Genomic DNA, 20708 nt, shown 5'->3' with positions numbered 1-20708 from the left:
GATAACAGGAGAGTGTCCCTTTAAGTCGGATGTAGAACATCCATAGTTTCAGGGGGTCCGGGGGTTTTTCCCCCCGAGAAATTTTTGAAAAAAAAAATCTGTAATTTGAAGCCTTATATTAGGTAATTGAGACTACAAAAATATGAAAAAAAAAAAGGCAAACAAAGTCTTTTAAAAGCTATACATTCTTTTGCAAATCAAGATCAAACAAAATAAAAATTGCTTGCTCGACAAATCATGGAACTTAATGGACATAGAGGAAAAACGAAAGAGGAGAAAAGAGAAGCACCCCACCATCTGCTCATATCGGCTTTTAGTGAAGTTTGTTTTTGATCACTCCCCCTCCCCCCATTTTTTTTCATTAAATGCCCTACAGTATGAAAATTGTACAAAACAGTTTAAAAGAAATGGTGTAGATATTCAGAAAATAAGAACGAAAGAGTAATATTATGGCCATTTGGACAATTCATACTTTATTTTCTTGATAAGATACAAAATTGAAGAACTTTTCAAGGAATTTCAAAAACTTAAATAATTTTCAAAGACTCTCGAACAGTTGAAATTATTTGAAGCTCTTTATTTACACTTTTCAGAAGTTGATTGCAGTCTTACAAAATGATTATAACTTTGTAGGACACACCCGTTTTAAGTTAAAAATAAATGCAACGAAATATTTCTCGAAACAAACTTTTTTCAATCACAAGTAGTGCAGAAAATGAAAGAGAGTAGAGTAAGTGTTTTTTTTTTCTCGTACTTAAGGTATTAACAGTATGCAGTAGAAGTAAGGAAAAAAAAAAAAAAACAAGCAATAACAAAAGAACCTCCATGACACTGAATTCGGCATTAAATAAAAGCAAGACAAGAAACATATCAGTCACAAAAATGATCTTGAAAATTATGCTACAAAAACGCGAGAATCGTGATTTTTGCATTTTTTACTCAGGATGTATCAAGGAGTTGAATTTGGTACATCTTGGTAACAAGATACTCACCTAATCGGAAACTAGGGGCCCAGCCTTTGGGGAGTCCCTGGCTCGAAATCAGTACAGTGTAAGTTTTGTAAGAGTTTTAGGGGGAGGAGGGCAGGGTCGTTCACAGAGGGGAGAAGGGACACCTGTTGTCCCGGGCCCAAGCTTAAAAGGGGCCCAATATTTTTAAACCTAGGGTTGAAAATATGGGTAAACAATATGGAGGGGGCCCAAAAAAAAGCATTTGTGACAGCCCCAAAATTTCTGTGCACGCCTCTGGAGGAGGAAGTGCACAGAAGTCAGTTCGGTAGACTTGAAAAGTCTACCGAACTGACAAAGGGCCTGCCTTGACCCTGGACTGCCCTGAATTGAATTGGGGAAGAGAGCAGGAAGTCCTAATTAAAGGTCTAAATTTCAAGTGTGCCTTGCAGCTAATGAGAACTAGAACTGCTTTTTCTGTATTTCTACAAAATATTATAAATTTTGAATAGTAGCAAAAGAATTTAAAAAAAAAATTCTTATTTTCCTTTTCTGACATTAGGAATTTAAAAAAAAAAGAAAAAAAAACTTTTTCTGTTTTATGGTACAAAACATTTCGGGTTTCGGGGGGGGGGGGGGGCGGGCCCGTTAGGCCCCCCCTCTGGATACGGCCTTGACTACAGCATTCAAATTGTACTATTATTAATGGATTTCTCAAAGACTTGGTCGTCAGAAGACTTCATAGTTGAACGACACGCTTAAAAATGTAACTGTTGAACAAAGAAAAAGCTTGGTCAGTAAAGGACTCGACGTTAAGTCCCGGTTATCACGAATTTGCCATTTCAACTGCGCTTGTGCCCGGACTTTGCTTTTTGGGCTTTCTGTTTTAAGATTTCATGTTGCTTGCTTATATTTAGGTTGTGCTAGAGTCCCAACAAATTAATGAATGCGATTAGAGTATTTTCACAGCGATTTGGGGATACATTATATGAAACTACGGATATGGATAACTGATAATCTTTATAAAGAAAAGAGAAAAATTACACTTCAATATTTATTGGTTTGGAAATATTTATTTGACGTAAACGTAAAACACGTTATATACTTCAAAAATGATTGTAATATTACAAATGTCCGTCTTTTGCGGATATTTTACGTTAGGCGTAAACAGCTTAAGTATTATACATTTGTATTTAGGTTGAGGGCTCTGCTTTGTATTGGAAGTGATGCTGCAGATCGAGTATGCTCTTCTGAGGTTTGATAGAAAAATCAGGCTCCGAATCCATTAATAATTAAGACGCAAAACTCAATCTTTATCGAGGCCTAAAAACTAAATCAAAGACAGCTTTGTAATTTCTAATTTTTATCTGTTCTTACCTCATATTAACAAATTTAAATGTTTTTCATTAGTTTGAGCAAGAGTTTCGAAATCAGCAAAGTCCGCGCGCAAGCGCAGTTGAAATGGCAAATTTGTGATAACCGGGATTTAACGTCGAGTCAGTAAAGGTGCTGTAATAAAGAATGGAAAGTTTTCTAAAGAAGAGGATAGAAGAATACTAAAGAACCTGGTAAAGTTTCTTACAAAACATGATTTTGATAACATTGAAATGCTGCTGGGAATAGGCAATAAGGGAAGTGAGCAAAATTTACTTCGTTTCAAGCAAGCAAAACATTTCCCTGTTAGATTAGGCAAAAAATTAAAGGATAGAACGCGTATGCAGTTTACAAGCAAGCAAGACTGTTAGTCAAACCTCCGAGAGAAGAAGAACGATGAAATAAAAAGGATGTTGATAATGTAAAGTTACTGGGGGGAGGGGGGGCAAAGTTTGTTGGAAACAAATGGAATGCTATAGGCAAAAAGGTGGAGGTAAATCAGCAACGCTGTTATTCTGTTAATCGATGGCATGAAAAAAACAGTGAAAAAAGGTAAATGGACTAGTCGAGAGGTAGAATCATTAACAAATGCTATAAAAGCTATTTCTGGTACTTCTGATATAAATTTTGACAACATTCAGACTATTTCTTGGGGTCAAGTTGCAGATGTTGTTCCTAGTAGAAATGCATCTCAATGTCGTATCTATTGGTTGACAAATCTTGCATGGAGCTGTGATGTTAACGAGCGGAAATCTTGGAATACAAGATGTTATCAAAACCTCATAAGAATTTTGAGTGAAAGTAACATTGATAATGAAGCTGAGATAAATTGAAAAGAAATTCATAAGCATTTTTTTTACTGCACTCCATCGTATTATAGTTTACAAAAAAAGGTCATATTTGAAAAAGTTTTTTACTGATAGCTCAACAAAACATTTTGTAGAAGTAAAGAAAAGTTTAGTGAAAAGCAAATTTTGTAAATCATGCTTTTTCAATCAAAAAAAAAAAATAATAATAATAATAATAATAATAAATAAATAAATATTTATAATAATAATAATAATAATATCAAAGATAGGAACTTGAAAATTTAATTTATACTTCTTAAGCAGATTTTCTATAATGCTTCGCGCAGCAATTACTAATATTATCTTGACCAGGGTATTAAAATATTGTATAATGTTACTTATGATGTCAAAGCAGAAGAATGCTTTAGAAAATCTAAATAAAGAAGTGTAGTAACCAAGCCTGAAGATATATAAAACAATTTCTATTCTAATCATAATTTAGTGTTTTGAATTTTAGCTTTTGAAATTTGCTCCTCAAAAGTTATTTGTTGAATGATAAAAATATTTTAAAGAAAAAAAGGAACAGACTTCAAAATTGCAGCTGGAAATTGCTCTAAAAAGTTAATAAATAATTTTATTTTTTGAACACCATCAATAACTACTTTTAAACATAATTTTGACTTTGCCGAAAAACGATAGGTAAAATGATGAGTAAACATATTTCGAATACAATTTTCAGAATAACCGTTTTCAAAATAAAGAACAAGACATTTATACTGTCACACAAATGTTTTCATCAATTTAATATGTAATGCATACGAATGCTATTCAAGAACCTAAAGCCATTAAAATTTATATATTTGTAATTGAATAATGGTTGTTAATAAGTTTAACTGTTGATATTCTCGGACTTCAAAAATTATGTTGAAAAGTAATTTCAATGGTTAAAAAATATTTTTTTACTTTTTATAGTTGCAATTTTGAAGTTAATTCTATTTTTATTTAATTTTTTCTTTTTTTCATAAATTTAATTTCATTCTTTCATGCGTTTCAGAACACCGTATCTTTAGGAGGAAAATATTAAAAACCTGCGCATAAGTCAAGTCCCTACTTTCTGAAAAAAACAATAGCATTTTGCTATTTTTTCAACATAAACGTTATGAAAAGGAGAGATATAAAATGTAACGAATAATTATGTTAAAATATATCTGATTTTTATTCTTCTGCTATCATGTTTTTTGTAAAGGTTTTGCTATTGGGTCATTCCATGCGAAATGAGCAAACTGCTGTGGCTGACATGTCACAGATTTCAATGAAAATTTTTATTTAGGTAAACCATGCATATCTATGAGGAAATGCAAAGTATGAAAGTTTAAAAACTGTTTATTGCTTTGTTATTGAAATTAGAAGTCGATGCTTACGCTAAGCCTAAATTTTCAGAGTTCATTGCTGCCATTTTGTGACTCAATAACTACATAAGTTATAAACATACACTTAAAAAATAAATATTTCCGCATTCTATAAACAAATCTCTATTGAGAAAGAGCAAAGTAAAATTTACTTGGATCTTTTTTTGAATTTGAGATACCTATTAACAAAGATTGAAATTTCGCCAATTTACTTCAGATTTTAAATCACTCTTCTAGCTCTTTTAATGAAAAAATAACAGTAAAAATGATTCAGATTGAAAAACTATCTATAAATAACTGTCTGCTCTAATTTAGTAACTGTTAATGAATTTCTTGATGACGAAATAGTACTTAAAAAATCGAAAATTTCCAAAAAATTCATTTTTTCCTCTATTTCAGATGTTTTTTTGAAGATGAGGGAATGCTCTAAATTTACTCAATTTTTTTTACATAATATATTGAAGTGTCTTTTAGATGCTACTAAATTTTAATCATTGGTATCAGCGTATTTTTGTTACTAGAGTAACTTGAACTAAGGTGAAATTTCATTAGTTACTTCTTTTTATTTTGTAAGTTTAGCAAAACTAACCATTTTTTTCATGTTTCATTTTCCCAAAAGCATGTTTATGAAGTACATGCTGAAATGTAAATTTTTTTAATGGAAATAAATGGCAATTTTACTTGCTTTTGTATCATTTAGTCGCTTATCTAGTTCTTTGAATTCTCGTAATTTCACATAAGGGTCAATCCATACAGGTTCCATACAGTATAAACTACTCATTCATGTCCAAATATTTCTAAGTTATCAAATTAAAATAATTATTGTGAAAATTACAATATGTGTTTTCAGTATAATGTATTATATAGGGCACAATATATGTAATTTAAGAAGGTGCCAAGAAGTTTTCACCCTTTTTATTTCTGTTTTAGTATGTGAATTAACTAGCAAAATTGCTTAATTTCAAAGACCTGTATCTTTTTTACAAACAAAACACAAAAAACAATATGTATAACATGTATATTGCTTGAATGGAATATTCAATTGGCCAGAAAATTTTATTTTTAATTCAATTCCCTTTTGGTTTATAGGGGTCTAAAAATGTCATTTTTGTCATTATTCCAATTTTTGAGGGGCTGTAATCTATAAACGGTACACAAACACACAGCAACAGTTACATACTCTTTTTAGCATGGTTCCAGTGATTATTTTTTGCCGTATTTCATTTTGTGTTTCATTCCCCTACGTGAGATTCCCCTTTGAAATAAGTAAAATTTTTACATTTGTCCTTAAACTTTAACCTGTTGCCATTATTTTAATTATTAACCTACAGCTACGTAACAAAGCATGTAACATCAAAGCGTTAAATTAACTGTCATAAATGTAATTCAAATAGATACTGGCCAAAATGCAAAGGTCTAAAAGTCCCATTTTTGACTACGGAAATCACTTTTGATGACCTCTAAAAAATCAAAGGTCCAGTTGAGAGAAAAAATAAAAGTGGTTTTAAACATCTTTCATATGCAGCTTTTAGAGATATGAATTTCAAAAAAATTAAAAATGGTCGAGCGCAACCATCTGTCGAACCTGTATGGATTGACACATAAAACAGAAAAAAAATGCTATTTTTCTGAATTTTATTTTACGTTTGGAAATCAAAAACCAATTTCGAGTTTCTTCAAGCAAATAGTAGAAACACAGCTCTATATTCTTGAAAAATTTTAAAGTTCTCTGAATTTTCCCTCATTTGAATTTTTGTGTGTACGTGAAGGGGAAAATCATCATTTTTCAAAATGTCACTAAGTTTAAAACTGATTTTAAAGACAAATGAGTTAAAATACAACTTCAAAAGTAAGGTATTTCTTTTATGATACTTAGCACATTATTGGGTATTAATTTCATCAAAGTTAATGCATTCCTTAAAGATTGAGATTAAAAAATAAAATGCTTAATTATGATGAGAAAATTGAAATATTTTCAGTTTTTGAAACTCGGTTAAAAGTTAATTATAATAACTTTGAAAATTTTACTGATATCAGATTGATTACCCTACTCCATAGATTGCAAAAACATATAACTTTTATGTTTTCATTGCATAGTTAATAAGATACAAGCCTTCAAAAGTGCAACATTTAGCATTTATGAGAATGCTGTTCAATTTGACCAATTTTCAATCGCATGTAACTATTTAAATAAGCTTGTAACATATTGTAATTTTCAAAATAATTATTTTAATTTGATAACTTATAAATATTTGAACATGAATGAGTAGTTTATACTGTATGGAACCTGTATGGATTGACCCTCTTGTGAAATTATGAGAAGTCAAAAAATAAGATAAACGACTAAATGATGCAAAAGCAAGTAAAACTAACATTTATTTCAATTTTAAAAATGTACATTTCAGACTGTACTTCATAAACATGCTTTTGAGAAAATGAAACACGAAAGAAATGGTTAGTTTTGCTAAACTTACAAAACAAAAAGAAGTAACTAATGAAATTTTACCTTAGTTCAAGTTACTCTAGTAACAAAAATACGCTGATACCAATGATTAAAATTTAGTAGCATCTAAAAGACACTTGAATATGTTACGTAAAAAAAAAAATTCAGTAAATTTAGAGCATTCAAAACATCTAAAACAGAGGAAAAAATGAAATTTTTGGAAATTTTCGATTTTTTAAAGTACAATTTCGTCATCAAGAAATTCATAAACAGTTACTAAATTAGGGCAGATAGTTAGTTATAGATAATCTTTTAGTCTGAATCATTTTTACTGTTATTTTTTCATTAAAAGAGCTAGAAGAGTGATTTAAAATCTGAAGTAAATTGGTAAAATTTCAATCTTTGTTAATATCTCAGATTCAAAAAAAGATCCTAATAAATTTTACTTTGCTCTTTCACAACAGAGAATTGTTTATAGAATGCGGAAATATTAATTTTTTAAGTGTACGTTTATAACTTATGGAGTTATTGCGTCACAAACTAGTAGCAATGGACTCTGAAAATTTAGGCTTAGCATAAGCATCAACTTCTAATTTCAATAACAAAGCAACAAACAGTTTTAAAACTTCCATACTTTGCATTCCCTCCTAGATATGTATGGTTTACCTAAATAAAAATTTTCATTGAAATCTGTGCCATATCAGCCGCAGCTGATTTGCTCATTTCGCATGGAATGACCCAACTGACATTTTTTTAAAATTGTTTTCTGTTTTGCAAAATATTTATTTGATTACTTTATGTCGCAGATAACGACACATGGTTTATATAATTCCCATGTATATTATCATATTTATGCAGAATGCATTTCATATTCAATTATACATTTTTTTAGAATACTTTGTGATAGCCATTGCGTATGTGAATGCTTCTACGATAGTGGATGGAAGTATGTCGTTTTGTTTAAATATGAGTCTATAATAGTTAAAATTTAAATTTTTCATTTATGTTTACTTCGTTATGTTATTGATAACTAAGACATTATTTTTCAAATCTAATAAGAGTCTCTTCAGTCAAATTCATGCGAATATGATACAATGAATTGAAAATTTTGGTTATTGTAATCTTGTTATTCCCTACGTTCTTTCTTGTATATTTACTCAATTTAAAGAAAAAAAAAGAGCGTTAAATTGGAAAATAAACTTTTGATTTCTCCTTTGATCAATGTTAATATGTTTGGTAAACTACTGTTCTCAAAGTAATAGCTTTAGTATGTTAAGAGGCATAAATTTAAGCGATTTTCATCGGGAAATTTCCTCCGAGTCAGCTGTTTTTGGTCGCGTGATGAAACCAGTGATAGGGCTTTCTATGTAGGAGGTGGTGGTTGTACACAATGCTGGTGACTATATTCAAGGATTGTAAAACTTAGTAACATGTATGACTTTCCTATTAGATGTAAATAAATTGTTGCCAATATTAGAGTTCCTAACCTCGCATTAAAAAAAAGTAACTGCATTTTGCAAAAAAATTTAAGTTCTGCCTGTGCCGGGCCTTCGTCCAGAAGACCCCACAGGCTTGAAATTTTGTACAAAATTACTTTAAGTCCCCGGTAACATCCTTGGTTATTTTGATTAAATGTACAATACTTGCATAGATCATGAAATCAATTATAGTGGTATAAGAAAGACCATGGTATACTTAGCAGCTGTACTATAAATGATTAAGTGTCGGCTTGAAACAATCCTACATAATTTTGTTACAAAACATATTTTTCATTTTAATAAATGGTAGGTCTGAGGGTTTAAATCAGATTTATACCTCTGTCACGTCAAAAAACCCAACCTTGGTTAGAGGAAGTGAAACGGTTTGAGGGGTTTTCCTGGGAACTTTTCCAGCATTGTTAACAACTAACACACAATGAGCAAGCATTACAAGGGCATAAGAGAGAAGAAACCATGCAGAATATGTTCAATGCTGAGCAAAAGAAATTTTTTTTGACTGTCATGAAAATTATTTTTGGAAAAAAGAAAATAACTATTTCAGAGATACACATGTGAAGAGAAGGCTTTAAACTTAGTTTGTATTTTCTTTCTTTGAGGTGGCTGATAAGCTTTAAAAGGGGGCTTAGCCCCCTTAAGCCCCTCTTTAACTCAGCCCATGTATTATCGAGTATCACCTGTATTATCGAGATTGCCTTTGGTCCCAGTTAGTCCATATAAACAAGGTTGTACTGTAGTTTATTTTTTTCATCGCTATGATCATTTAATACAAATTTAACAAAAAAGCTAATTTATCTGAACTTTTTGCACACCTAACTCATTTACTGAGCATTATTTTTTCACTTCTATTGTTTTATTGAGAGCTACCATAGCCAAAGTTGTTACTCATTTGACACCAGCTGAGAGGCATGTTTTATTTAACGTACATCACAGACACAAGTATAACATTACCAATGTTCGATTGTGTGCTAGGAGTTGTCTGTTTTATAATGCATTATTTTTTTCAAATAAAACCGCATGAAACGACAATTAACTGTTAGGAGAAAGTTTTCCTGTTGCATGCAAAAGAAATATGAAATATACAGTAAAATCCCTCTAATGTGGACACTAACGGGACAAATTTTTTTGTCTGCAATAGGGGGTGTCTGCAGGACAGGGGTTTCATAATTTTATTAGCTTTGGAATCCGGGGATTAAAAATTGTTCCCATAAGAGGGGTGTACATTAGGAGTGGTCTTACTGTAGTATATTTCAAATACATTTCATCTTAATGCAATATAAATTGCAGAAATTCTTGAACATTTGTTATGACCTGAAAATGTCTTCAGTAGTGCAATAAATCAGCTAAAAAAGAACACATATCTGTGAATAAAATGTTTTATTTATTGCTTTATTTCATAGGATAAATATATTTTAATATCAGATCTGATTACAATAATTACAAATTTAAAGGTACAGTTATACGTTCAAGTTTTTTGAAATAATTATGAAACCGCAAAATAAATTGTCATACACGTTAAATATTAGAAAACATGAGTAGTAATAAAAGGTTTGCTATAAAAATTGCAATAAGCTTTTTTTTCATTAACTTGAAAACAAAATATTTAAAAGTAACTTGAGCTATTAAATTGAACTGAAATAAATAAAGCATCTATTATGCAACAAACTCACATATAATGGTAATATATATATATAAATTATTATAATCCTAGAAAAGTATGTTACCATCCTAAAGCCAGGTTGAGGTAGGACTACATGCAATATATCGACAGCCCAGTTATAACATCCAGAGATGGCAGTTTTGTTCTTGTTATGGACTCATCAGTCTGGAGTAGTCAATAACAGAGTTGAGGCAGATGTCATCTCATTGAAGCTCAGGCTGCTGCCAAACTTGTAGCTAAAATTAATTTAGCACATCAGCGAGAGTGCAGTCATGGTGCATTTCAACTTGGCAATTGAAGGCACAGTGGGAAATATTAAAGAGCAAGTTACCACCCTTAAGTCGGGGCTAAGGCAGAACAAGATGCAATATGCCTTGAAGGAGATGTCATCTGTCTCCAGCTTTATTATTGATTATTCCAGACAGATGAGTCCATAGCAAGGAAGAAATGCAGTCTCTGTTAGTCATAACTGAGCTGTCAGTATATAGTATGTACTTCAGCCTTAGCAGGCTTAAGGGTGGTAACTTACAATTTTATACTCAAGCTTGGCCTTTAATTGACGAGTTGAACACCATTGCTGCAGACTCTTGCGGGTGTGATAAATTTAGCTACCAGTTTGTTGGCACTTTTAGTTTATATGAGATAACATCTGCTTCTAGCTTGGTTATTGACTATTCCAAACAGATGAGTCTATAACAAGGGCAAAACTGCAGTCTTTTGATATCATAACCAAGATTGTGACCAAAAATTTTATGTATCCTTCAGATTTTGAACAAATTCTATCCAATTTCTAGTTTTTTATCACTTTTAAAATGAATTAATATTTGAGTTTTTTTTTCTTTTTTTTTGGGGGGGGGGGAGGTCAAAAAAAAAAAAAAAAAAACTTGAAACAGGAAGAAACATGTTTTTAAATCTTTAAAGGATATTCTGTGCCAATATACAATCAAAAAATTCTGCCTATATTAAGCTATCTAGACTTATTCAGTATATTGGGGGAGGCATTATCAAACAGTTGCTGCTAACAAGTCTCAAATAGCATGCACTTTTGACATCAAAAAGACTATAAATCATCTGGATAAAAGTTCAAAATTTGACATTTCGAATATTTTTGTTTAAATTGCATGCATTCATTAATTCTTGTTTAATTTAATTTACCAAAATTATTGGCAGTTTCATGTTTTTAAAGAAATTTTCAACTTATGTATGTTAAGCATTCACTTGAAATACTCAGTTTTAAATTCCTCAATTTAAAAAAAAAAAAAAAGTTTTGTAAAACAATGCAACATGTTGTCAAAATGCTAACATATATTGGTCACATTTTTTTTTGAGGAAAATTTTAGTATGCTCTAAATACATAAATGAGTCTCAGCAATAAAACACAAGCAATAAAATCACTAAAAGCATTTTTATCATCTCATACTTCTAAAATTTATGCAAAAAATAAAACTGACCAATTAATAACTAACCACTAATTTTTCATTTTTGTACATCACTTAATTATAATGAAAAATAAAATTTGGCAGCTTTTAAAAGTTGATTATAAAAGCTAAGGGAGCTAAATTCAGCATGACATGTTAGGAATCCTATCAATTTTTTACATCTCTTCTTAGAAAATCATCCAAGAGGGAGCACATACAGCTTGGAGAGTAGTTTGCCCTTTAAAAGCTAAAATAAAATTTGAACTAAAACTCCTGTTGAGGCATAAAATTTTAATTTCCCATACCCCTAGTGGCTAGCACCCCTACAAACAGGGTAGCTCAAGCACTGCAACAACCTCAGAGTCTGTATCTCTGATTTGGCATTCAATTCAGGGAAAAATTTTTTTTAAATATATGTCTTGATTTTTAAACATCACTCACAAAAAGTATAAATGTACCTTAAATTTAGATACAGATCTCATTTATTACAAAAATAAATATTTTTAAAATACAACATTTATGATTTAAAAATTCTTATAGAAGACATATATTACACTTTTCACACATTTACAATCATAAAACTTTCAGTTGCAATAAATTAAAATCAACAAGGCACATAATCACATAAAATTATGTAATAAAATATTTTAAAGCAATATTTACAAGTATTAATCATTTAAAAAACTGATATGTCATGAAATAGTTTGATAGAGTTCTCCATTATTGAAAGGTGCTTTCTTTTGGCTTTAATTTTTGTGAATTAGTTTCAAGCCATTTTCTACAAAATCGTTGAATTGAGTCTTGACCACTTTGCTCTGCCGCTACCATTATTCGTCTCACATCTAAAGCACTGTTCATCTTGATGGCAAGCAAGTATGCAGATTTCAATTTGCCACACATCAAATAAGCATTAATCTGAAAACAAATGTAATAGAAAATATGAAAATGCAAGTAAAACTCAGTAAAAAAAAGTTCTATTACCGTTTTCTAAATTCATTTTATTTTTTTGAAGATAAAAGCATTAAAAAATGATATGATAGTGCATAAAAAAGGAGAATAAATACACTTTTATTTTCGAATGCTTCTCTAGCAGATTACGCCTAACAAAGTACTTTCAGGTAGTTATTTCTCGATTTTGAAGAACTGAAACCTCATGCATAGACTTAATTAATATAATAAAATTTAAATCATCACCAACGTATGAAGAGGGTTTTCCTTGCCAAATTTCAAGTACATACATCAGGGTGGTAAGAGCCAAAAAGGGGCTGGGAATGAAAGAAATTAAATTTATGTTGATTTTTCCTCCTAGAAAGTTAAATTTATATTTAATCTGTCAAACAGAGGGCATATCAATTTAATATCCACTTCATTTTTCTTTTTATGGCATAGTACACGTCAAGTCAAGCAAAAAAAAAAATTTACATTCAAAAATTTTTGAGGCTATGAAAATATTATACGCTAAAAAAAAATAATAATAAGCTGATGTGTGCATCACATTACTTCCTTTTACACCAATTTAAGGTTATTTCCCCTTTACTGGAAATTTTAAAGTGATTCAATAGTTAACTCTCTAAATATCACCAACAATGGCCAATTGAAACCTAATTTTTAAAAAAAAATCGCCAAATTTGTCCCTAAGTTGGCGACCAAAAGACTGGCGATATTGCCAAGTGTCCGCCAAATTATAACACCACTTGAGTTTGCATCAAAATTCACCATGATTTTCCCACAAAAAGGTGCAAAAGACCCCTTTAGAAACATCTGAATGCAATTAAAAGGGGAAGTGCACGACTAGACCCCACTAGGAGTCTACATTTCAAATTTCTAGGACATACTGTTCTTGAGTTATGCGTCATACATACACACACATATATACATACAGACGTCATGAAAAAACTCATTGTAATTTACTCGGGAATCGTCAAAATGGATATTTCGAGCATTTATACATTCTTAGGTATATATGCATGTGTGGTCCGGTCGAAAAAGAAACTCAACATTCATTCCGGGGTGAGCAAAATGGAAACTAAGGTTGATTTTTGAGTGAAAATATTTTCGCGAATACAATACTTTCATTTTTGTGAAAGGAAGTTAAAACAGAATCGCAGGCATATTTTTGTTTTTCTCAAAAAACTTCTAGCTTGAGATACAGCCCACTAAAGATAGCAACCTGGGTTCCATCTCTTCCTCAGACCCAAAATCCCTCTATGAATGTAGTTATACGATGAAGGAAAGATTTCAAAGAAAACATTTAGAGGACATACCTAACCCCCTCCCCCCCCATCACTCATTAATAACTACCACTCATCAGAATAGACAGTACATAAAGTACTAAAGAAGATATTAGGGTACAATTTACTGTTTTAACAAAAATACTATATGTTTTGTTCCTTTGTTTATGCTAATACTGCAAGGATTTATTTTTATACTAGTGGTACCCGCATAGCTTTGCCAATTAAAAGGTCATTTGGTTTGCCCGTATATGTACAAATAACGGATGATGAATTTCTCGCCAACTTGCTGTGTTAAATGGCTCGCCCATGTTATGGTTCCACGTTGTGATAATTTCGTAATATACTCTTCCACGTTGTGATAATTTGCTCGGTAAAATATTTTTAAAATTAGAATATAAAAAGAACAAAATCGAATTTTCGAAAAAATCGCTTTGAGGTGCACACCCCCATGCTACAAATTAACTTTGTGCCAAATTTCATGAAAATCGACCAAACGGTCTAGGCACTGTGCGCACCGCAAAACATCCAGACAGAGATCCAGATGTCTATACAGAGAGACTTTCAGCTTTATTATTAGTAAAGATTACCTGTATATTTTTCCCAATTTCATAAATTATTATTTTATTACTTTGATGAATCATATTTTTTCATTGAATTTGCACCTTTATTTTATATTTATATAAGTAGTGAAATATATTCCTATAGTAATTTATATTTTTCAGCTTGTGCCTTTTTTGTATTAAATTGATAAATACACCCAGGAACATTGAAAATAGCACCCGAAGAAAGAAGCATTGAACTGAAGTGAAATTTAATGTACAGAACAATACAGATGAGAGATACACTTGATCTCAAAATCTAGACAATTAAACAAATACTGGCTAAGAAATGAAATATATACAGCGCTATAATTAAATATTAAATTACTGATTGAAGAATGCAGATAATTTCTTGAAATTTCAAACACTCACCTGTCACACAGAAGTATCAAAGATTATGTATTTTTGAGTAAGTATTTCAATTTCTCAGTAATTATGTCCCGTATTTCCGTTTCAAATGATATATCGGACGGATAGAAATCTAAGTATTGTTACCGCAGTGATAGATATATATCGATATATGACAATAAATCGGTATATCGCCCAATCCTACTCTGCAGGGACCAATTTAAAAAACGTATAAACGGTGCTCTACTGTACTTGCTTGTAACTTAAGTTGACAATGACATGGCAACGCATGAAAGAAAAACCGAGTTAACAGCTAAAATGTCACACACACTTACTAGCTAGCTACCCTACCTTCTTTGCAAATAAAAGGAGATCGCCACCTGTCTACGAGCTGCTATTGGCTGGCACATTTGATTCAAATGGATGAAATACTCTGCGCTGCTTTGATGGTAAAGTTGAAAATATTTAACAATTGACAGAAATTGACAAAAAAGGTAGCGTATGCATGGGTTTAACTAACTAATACAATTTCTAAACTGAAGACCCTAATTTTCCCCTGAATATCGGACAAAGCTCTAAGAACTATTTCCTTCGCTTGCATCAGCTTACTTCACCATTGTCAAGTAAGCTTGCAGTCGAGTACAGTGCAAGACATATTACATCAGAAAGAGTTTTCTATTGTTTATTGTCTATAGAAGTAGAATTGCAGAAAAGTCAACAATCCCTTTTTCTAGTGCATTGTTAAAAAAAATATTGAGCTTTTCTTAAGTTTGTCCTAAACATAAACAAAAGCATTTTATTAGTTTTCCTCCAAAAAATATAAAAACCTATATTATTGTTCCTTGCTCTCAATGAGTTGTTGATTTCAAAAACTATAATTCTGCTTGAAATATGTACTTAATATGAATTTCAAGTCACAAAAAGTATTTACAATTTTTTTTTTACAATTGTGTTTATTGTGGGAATTCCCATAATTCCATTGGAGGTAAGTATACTAGAACAACCACTTATTATGTACTATATATTTCCTTTTCTCTTCTTCATTCTCTCTTCTTGGTGCATAAATGTTATCAACTTTGAAAAATGGTTAAATTTTACTTACTGATTTGCATTGCTTATTACCTTATTTTCAGTTTTTGTATTATTCAGGAGGAAATTTAAAAGGTGTTGCAAAATAATTCCAATTAATTTGTTATTTATTTAAGTTGCTTATTTAAAATGCTTACTTTTTAAAACAAAAGTTTTCTTTGCATTTAAAAATTGCGACTGTAGAGAAGTCTTCCAGCGCACGAGTTTTTTCTAATACTGGTTCACAAAGCTTTTTTTTTATAGAAAGAAAACAATAATATTTACCTTATTTGTATCACTATTCAACATTTTGATGATATCTTCAACTTCTTTCTAGTAATAGAAATACAATAGGTTAAAATTCTTTCACTCATGAAAGTGTTTATTCAAATAATTTCTGAATAAAACATTGTTAGAACTGAGTAATAATAATTAAAAAAAAAAAAAAATACACGAACATATATAAACACACCAAAATCTAATGCTTTATATTTCTCAAAGTCAGGGAAGTTAAACTTCTGGCACCCTTCCTTTTATTAAATAACCCTCATTATAGTCCATAAATCATCATAATTCTGTAGCTCAGAGAAAGAATTGGAAAGAAAGAAAAAAATTCCTGACTTTTACAAAAAATATTTCAAAATTTTTGCTGGTTATATAAGAGTATCTGCCTGTGATTATATTGTTACAAATCCTGTAAATAGTAATTATTGTAGGAACGTAACCTGTAAATAGTTTCCCGTAATGAATATACAACCCCTTTTCATATGGCTAAAGTATACGACCCATATTTCTGTTCTTTTCATTGATACAATTTGATAACGGTCTACGCATTTCGCGAAGAGGTAAGAATGTTGTGGAAAATTCTTTTCGGTGTATATAAGCCGTTAGCGATGGATAAACAGTTAGTTTCGATTCAGATTCCGAACTGAGAGTGTGTATTAGCTCTGTTTATAGCGAGGCATTTCGCTGTGTTGTTTTCGTAATTGGAAGTAAATACGTGTGTAAACGTTGAGTTTACGGTGTTGTGTGATAATTGCTTAATTGCTGATGAATAATTTAGCCGTTGTTGACGATCTTTCCTGTACATAGTGTAAATAAATTTCCTGTGTTTTTATCAAGAACTGTGTTTTCATTTCAAGAAAGTGGAAGTCGCGACACCGAATCCATTACAATTTTGCGCCCAACGTGGGGCTTCTTCTGGACTTTCTTGGAGTAAGTGTGACTTTGGACATTTTTTTTTCATAAAGACTGTTTGAATTTATAGACTTTGTTTTTATGGTGATTACTCGCGCAATGGATGACCAATTAAAACAACTTCTGGAAGCAATTAATGCTGTGAAAAGTGACTTGACCGAAAGTTTGGCGGCTAATCAAGAACAATTAAAAAATGATATGGCAGCTAATCAAGAACAATTAAAAAATGATATGGCAGCTAATCAAGAACAATTAAAAAATGATATGGTGGCTAATCAAAACCAATTGAAAAGTGATTTAACGGTGCTGAAAGATGACCTAGTTTCTAACCAAGAGGAAATTAAAAACGATCTTACTTCGGTAAAGACTGTGATGGAAAATAAATTTAATGAGATAGAGCATCGAGTTGATGCTATTGAAGAAAAGTTTGAGGCAGTTGAAGGCCGATTCATCGCAGTGGAAAATAAAATCGAAGAGAAATTTGAAGAAAAATTAAGTTCCGTTGAAGGCCGATGCAATGCTGTAGAAAATAAACTGGAAGAAGAAGATAGAAAATTTCATCAACTTAAAGAAGACATCTTTAAAGACCTGGAAAGGAGATTGGCGACCGTGGAAAGCAGCTCTGTACAGTTTGGCGCTCCCACATCGGTTGATCGACCGTCCATTAAACTTGCCACATTTGATGGGAAAACTTCGTGGCAGGTTTACAAAACTCAGTTCATGATAGTGGCGGAAGCGAACGGATGGGACTCTGCTACCAAGGCCTGCCATCTTGCAGCATCCCTGAGAGGTGACGCAGCGGACATTCTTCAGACCCTTCCGGACAGCCAGCGCCTGGATTTCGCCGCCCTCACATCTGCGTTGGAGCTTCGCTTCGGTGAGAAGTGCCAGAAAGATTTCAGCCGACTCCAGTTGAAGTCCCGTTTCCAGAAAACCGGGGAAACCCTGCAAGAGCTAGCAGCGGACGTCGAGAGACTGTCTCATCTTGCTTTTTGCGACTGTCCTGCGGATGTTCGAGACAACCTGGCACTCAACTACTACATCGACGGGGTTCGAGATCCGGAAATCCAGAAAGCTCTACGGATGGCGGATGTCAAAGACCTGAGTTCTGCTGTTGTGTATGCGATGAAGTTGGAGGCCGCCCAGCAAGCAACCCGCAAGGATCGCCATTCAATCCGCGGCGTGAAAACTGATGAGCCTGATCCGGTTTCGTCACGCTTTGCTGAACTGGAAAAGCAAATAAAAGAAATTGCAGGAATCCTCAAAAGGACTTCGGCTTCCAAGTACCAAAATGGACAATCACTTAAGTGCTGGAAATGTGGCGGTGAGGGTCACTTACGAAGAAACTGTGAAGCTCGCCAAGAAACCAGAGGGAAGAGCACGTCTCCCTCCCAGGTCCAGGAAAACTAAGCCATGGCAATCTCGCGGGGCGGAGGTCGCCAAATTGGAATGAGCCCCATCTTAAAGTTTTCCAGATTTCATCGACGAGTGGCGGCAGTAATGGACTGTTTGTTTACGCATACGTAAACGGGTTTCCCTGCGAACTGATTATTGACACTGGAGCCAATGTTACAATCATTAGAACAGATGTGGCTTGTCAATTTGGACTCAATATTCTATGGACGCCGCCCTGCGTTACCCTCCAAACTGTGACAGGTGACAAGATCGAGATTGAAGGTAAAGTAAACTTAGAAATTGTGTTTGGAAATGCCACTTACCATCATACGGCATTCGTTGCTGCTATCACAGACCCCTTCATTCTCGGATTGGACTTTTTAAAGAAGTATGACTTCAACCTCGACTTCAAGACAAATGAGCTGCACTCGATGAGAGAAGACATAGCCGTTTTCCCCGCAGAAAGTGATGTAAAATCCGCTCATCAAATAATAACCCAAACAGATTTATCGATTCCCTCAAGGTCAGAATCATTAATACCTGGCTCCATTGAAGAAAGCAATAGTTTTCGATTTGGACTCATTGAATACCCCAACTTAAGCAATAGCCCAAAAGGAGTGCTGGTAGCATCTACGCTGGTGGACCTTTCTAAAGATGTAATTCCTGTGCGAGTCGTCAACGTGAGTGAAAGGCCAAGGAATATCCGGAAAGGTGAAGTGCTGGCAACTTGTACTCCAGTAAACTGCATCATTAGAAGAATCAATTCCCACGAGACTGTGTCTTCTGAGTCCTTGACATCGAAGTTAATTGGGAGTGCACCCTTATCGAAAGATCAAAGAACTGCTGCGGAACAATTGGTGGATGACTTCAAGCATCTGTTTTCATCTACATCGGAGGATGTTGGCTGTACGAATTTAACGCAGCATAGGATCTACACTGGAGAACACCCCCCTATTAAACAGCATCCAAGACGACTACCGTTCGCCAAGAAGGAAGAGGTTGCGACCCTCCTGAAAGAGATGAAGGAGAATGATGTAATCGAACCGTCTTCCAGTCCTTGGGCCTCTCCCATCGTCTTAGTCCGAAAGAAAGATGGCTCCACCAGATTTTGTGTCGATTACCGACGGCTGAATGAAATCACCAAGAAAGACAGCTACCCTCTTCCACGGATAGACGACACCTTGGACACTCTTTCCGGACACAAGTGGTTTTCGACCCTGGACTTGAAGAGCGGCTACTGGCAGGTTGAAATACACCCTGACGACCGAGAGAAGACAGCGTTTACAACTGGACAAGGCTTGTGGCAGTTTAAAGTTATGCCCTTCGGCCTCTGCAATGCACCAGCTACGTTCGAGCGTCTTATGGAGACAGTGTTAAGAGGACTTTCCTACGAATCCTGTCTGGTCTATTTAGACGATATCATCATCGTGGGACGCAGTTTCGAAGAACATCTGGCAAATCTTAGGAAGGTGCTGCAAAAGCTTAAGGAAGCCAATCTGAAGTTAAGCCCGTCCAAATGTAATTTGTTCCGCCGGGAAGTGAACTACCTTGGTCACATCATCTCTTCTGAGGGTGTACAAACTGATCCAGAAAAGGTGTCTGCTGTCAAGAGTTGGAGTCGTCCCGAAAACATCCATCAGCTGCGAAGTTTCCTGGGGCTCTGCACCTACTACAGGAAGTTTGTAAAGGGTTTTTCCAACATTGCACGACCTTTGCATAAGCTGACGGAGAGCAAGCAAAAGTTCGAATGGTCCAAAGAATGCGAAGATGCATTTCTACGACTGAAGGAGGCTTTAACATCAACGCCTATCCTCGCCTATCCTCAGCCTGAAAAATCCTTCATCCTGGACACTGATGCGAGCAACGAGGGCATCGGAGCTGTTTTATCCCAAGAAATTGACGGAAATGAACATGTCATCGCTTACTGGAGCAAATGCTTATCAAAGTCGGAGCGAAATTACTGCGTCACCAGAAAGGAGTTACTGGCCATAGTGAAAGCTGTAGAACACTTCCATCATTACCTCTACGGCCGAAAATTTCTGCTTCGGACAGATCATGCCTCATTAACTTGGCTTTTGAACTTCAAAAATCCGGAAGGCCAGATAGCCAGATGGATACAGCGGCTCCAGGAATATGACATGGAGATCAAGCATCGAAAAGGGTTATCTCACGGTAATGCTGACGCTTTATCAAGGAGACCCTGTCCTGAGAACTGCCACTATTGTTCCCGAATCGAGAAACAGTATGGAACGACTAGCCCTACTGCCTATCAGGTGACAGTGACTCCAACATCATCAGAACCTGATCCATGGAGTGACGACCAAGTTCGAAA

At 33.5% G+C, this 20708-nt stretch overlaps 1 protein-coding gene across 1 annotated transcript in view; it reads right to left on the bottom strand.

The window, feature by feature from the left end:
* Positions 1-10971: 10971 nt before the first annotated feature.
* Positions 10972-20708, bottom strand: part of LOC129222928 (zinc finger FYVE domain-containing protein 26-like) — a 138311-nt gene continuing 128574 nt past the window's right edge. The window contains exons 42-44 of the mRNA XM_054857488.1: positions 19631-19633; positions 16070-16117; positions 10972-12450 (exon numbers count right to left, since the gene is read on the bottom strand). Of these exons, the coding sequence (XP_054713463.1) occupies positions 12256-12450; positions 16070-16117; positions 19631-19633 (246 nt within the window). The 3' untranslated portion in view covers positions 10972-12255. The remainder of the gene's footprint in view (positions 12451-16069; positions 16118-19630; positions 19634-20708) is intronic.

This window comes from Uloborus diversus, chromosome 5 (genome assembly GCF_026930045.1).
Source record: "Uloborus diversus isolate 005 chromosome 5, Udiv.v.3.1, whole genome shotgun sequence".
Lineage (NCBI taxonomy): Eukaryota > Metazoa > Arthropoda > Arachnida > Araneae > Uloboridae > Uloborus > Uloborus diversus.
The sequence above is the reverse complement of the archived record's forward strand: the minus strand, read 5'-3'. Positions and strand labels throughout refer to the sequence as shown.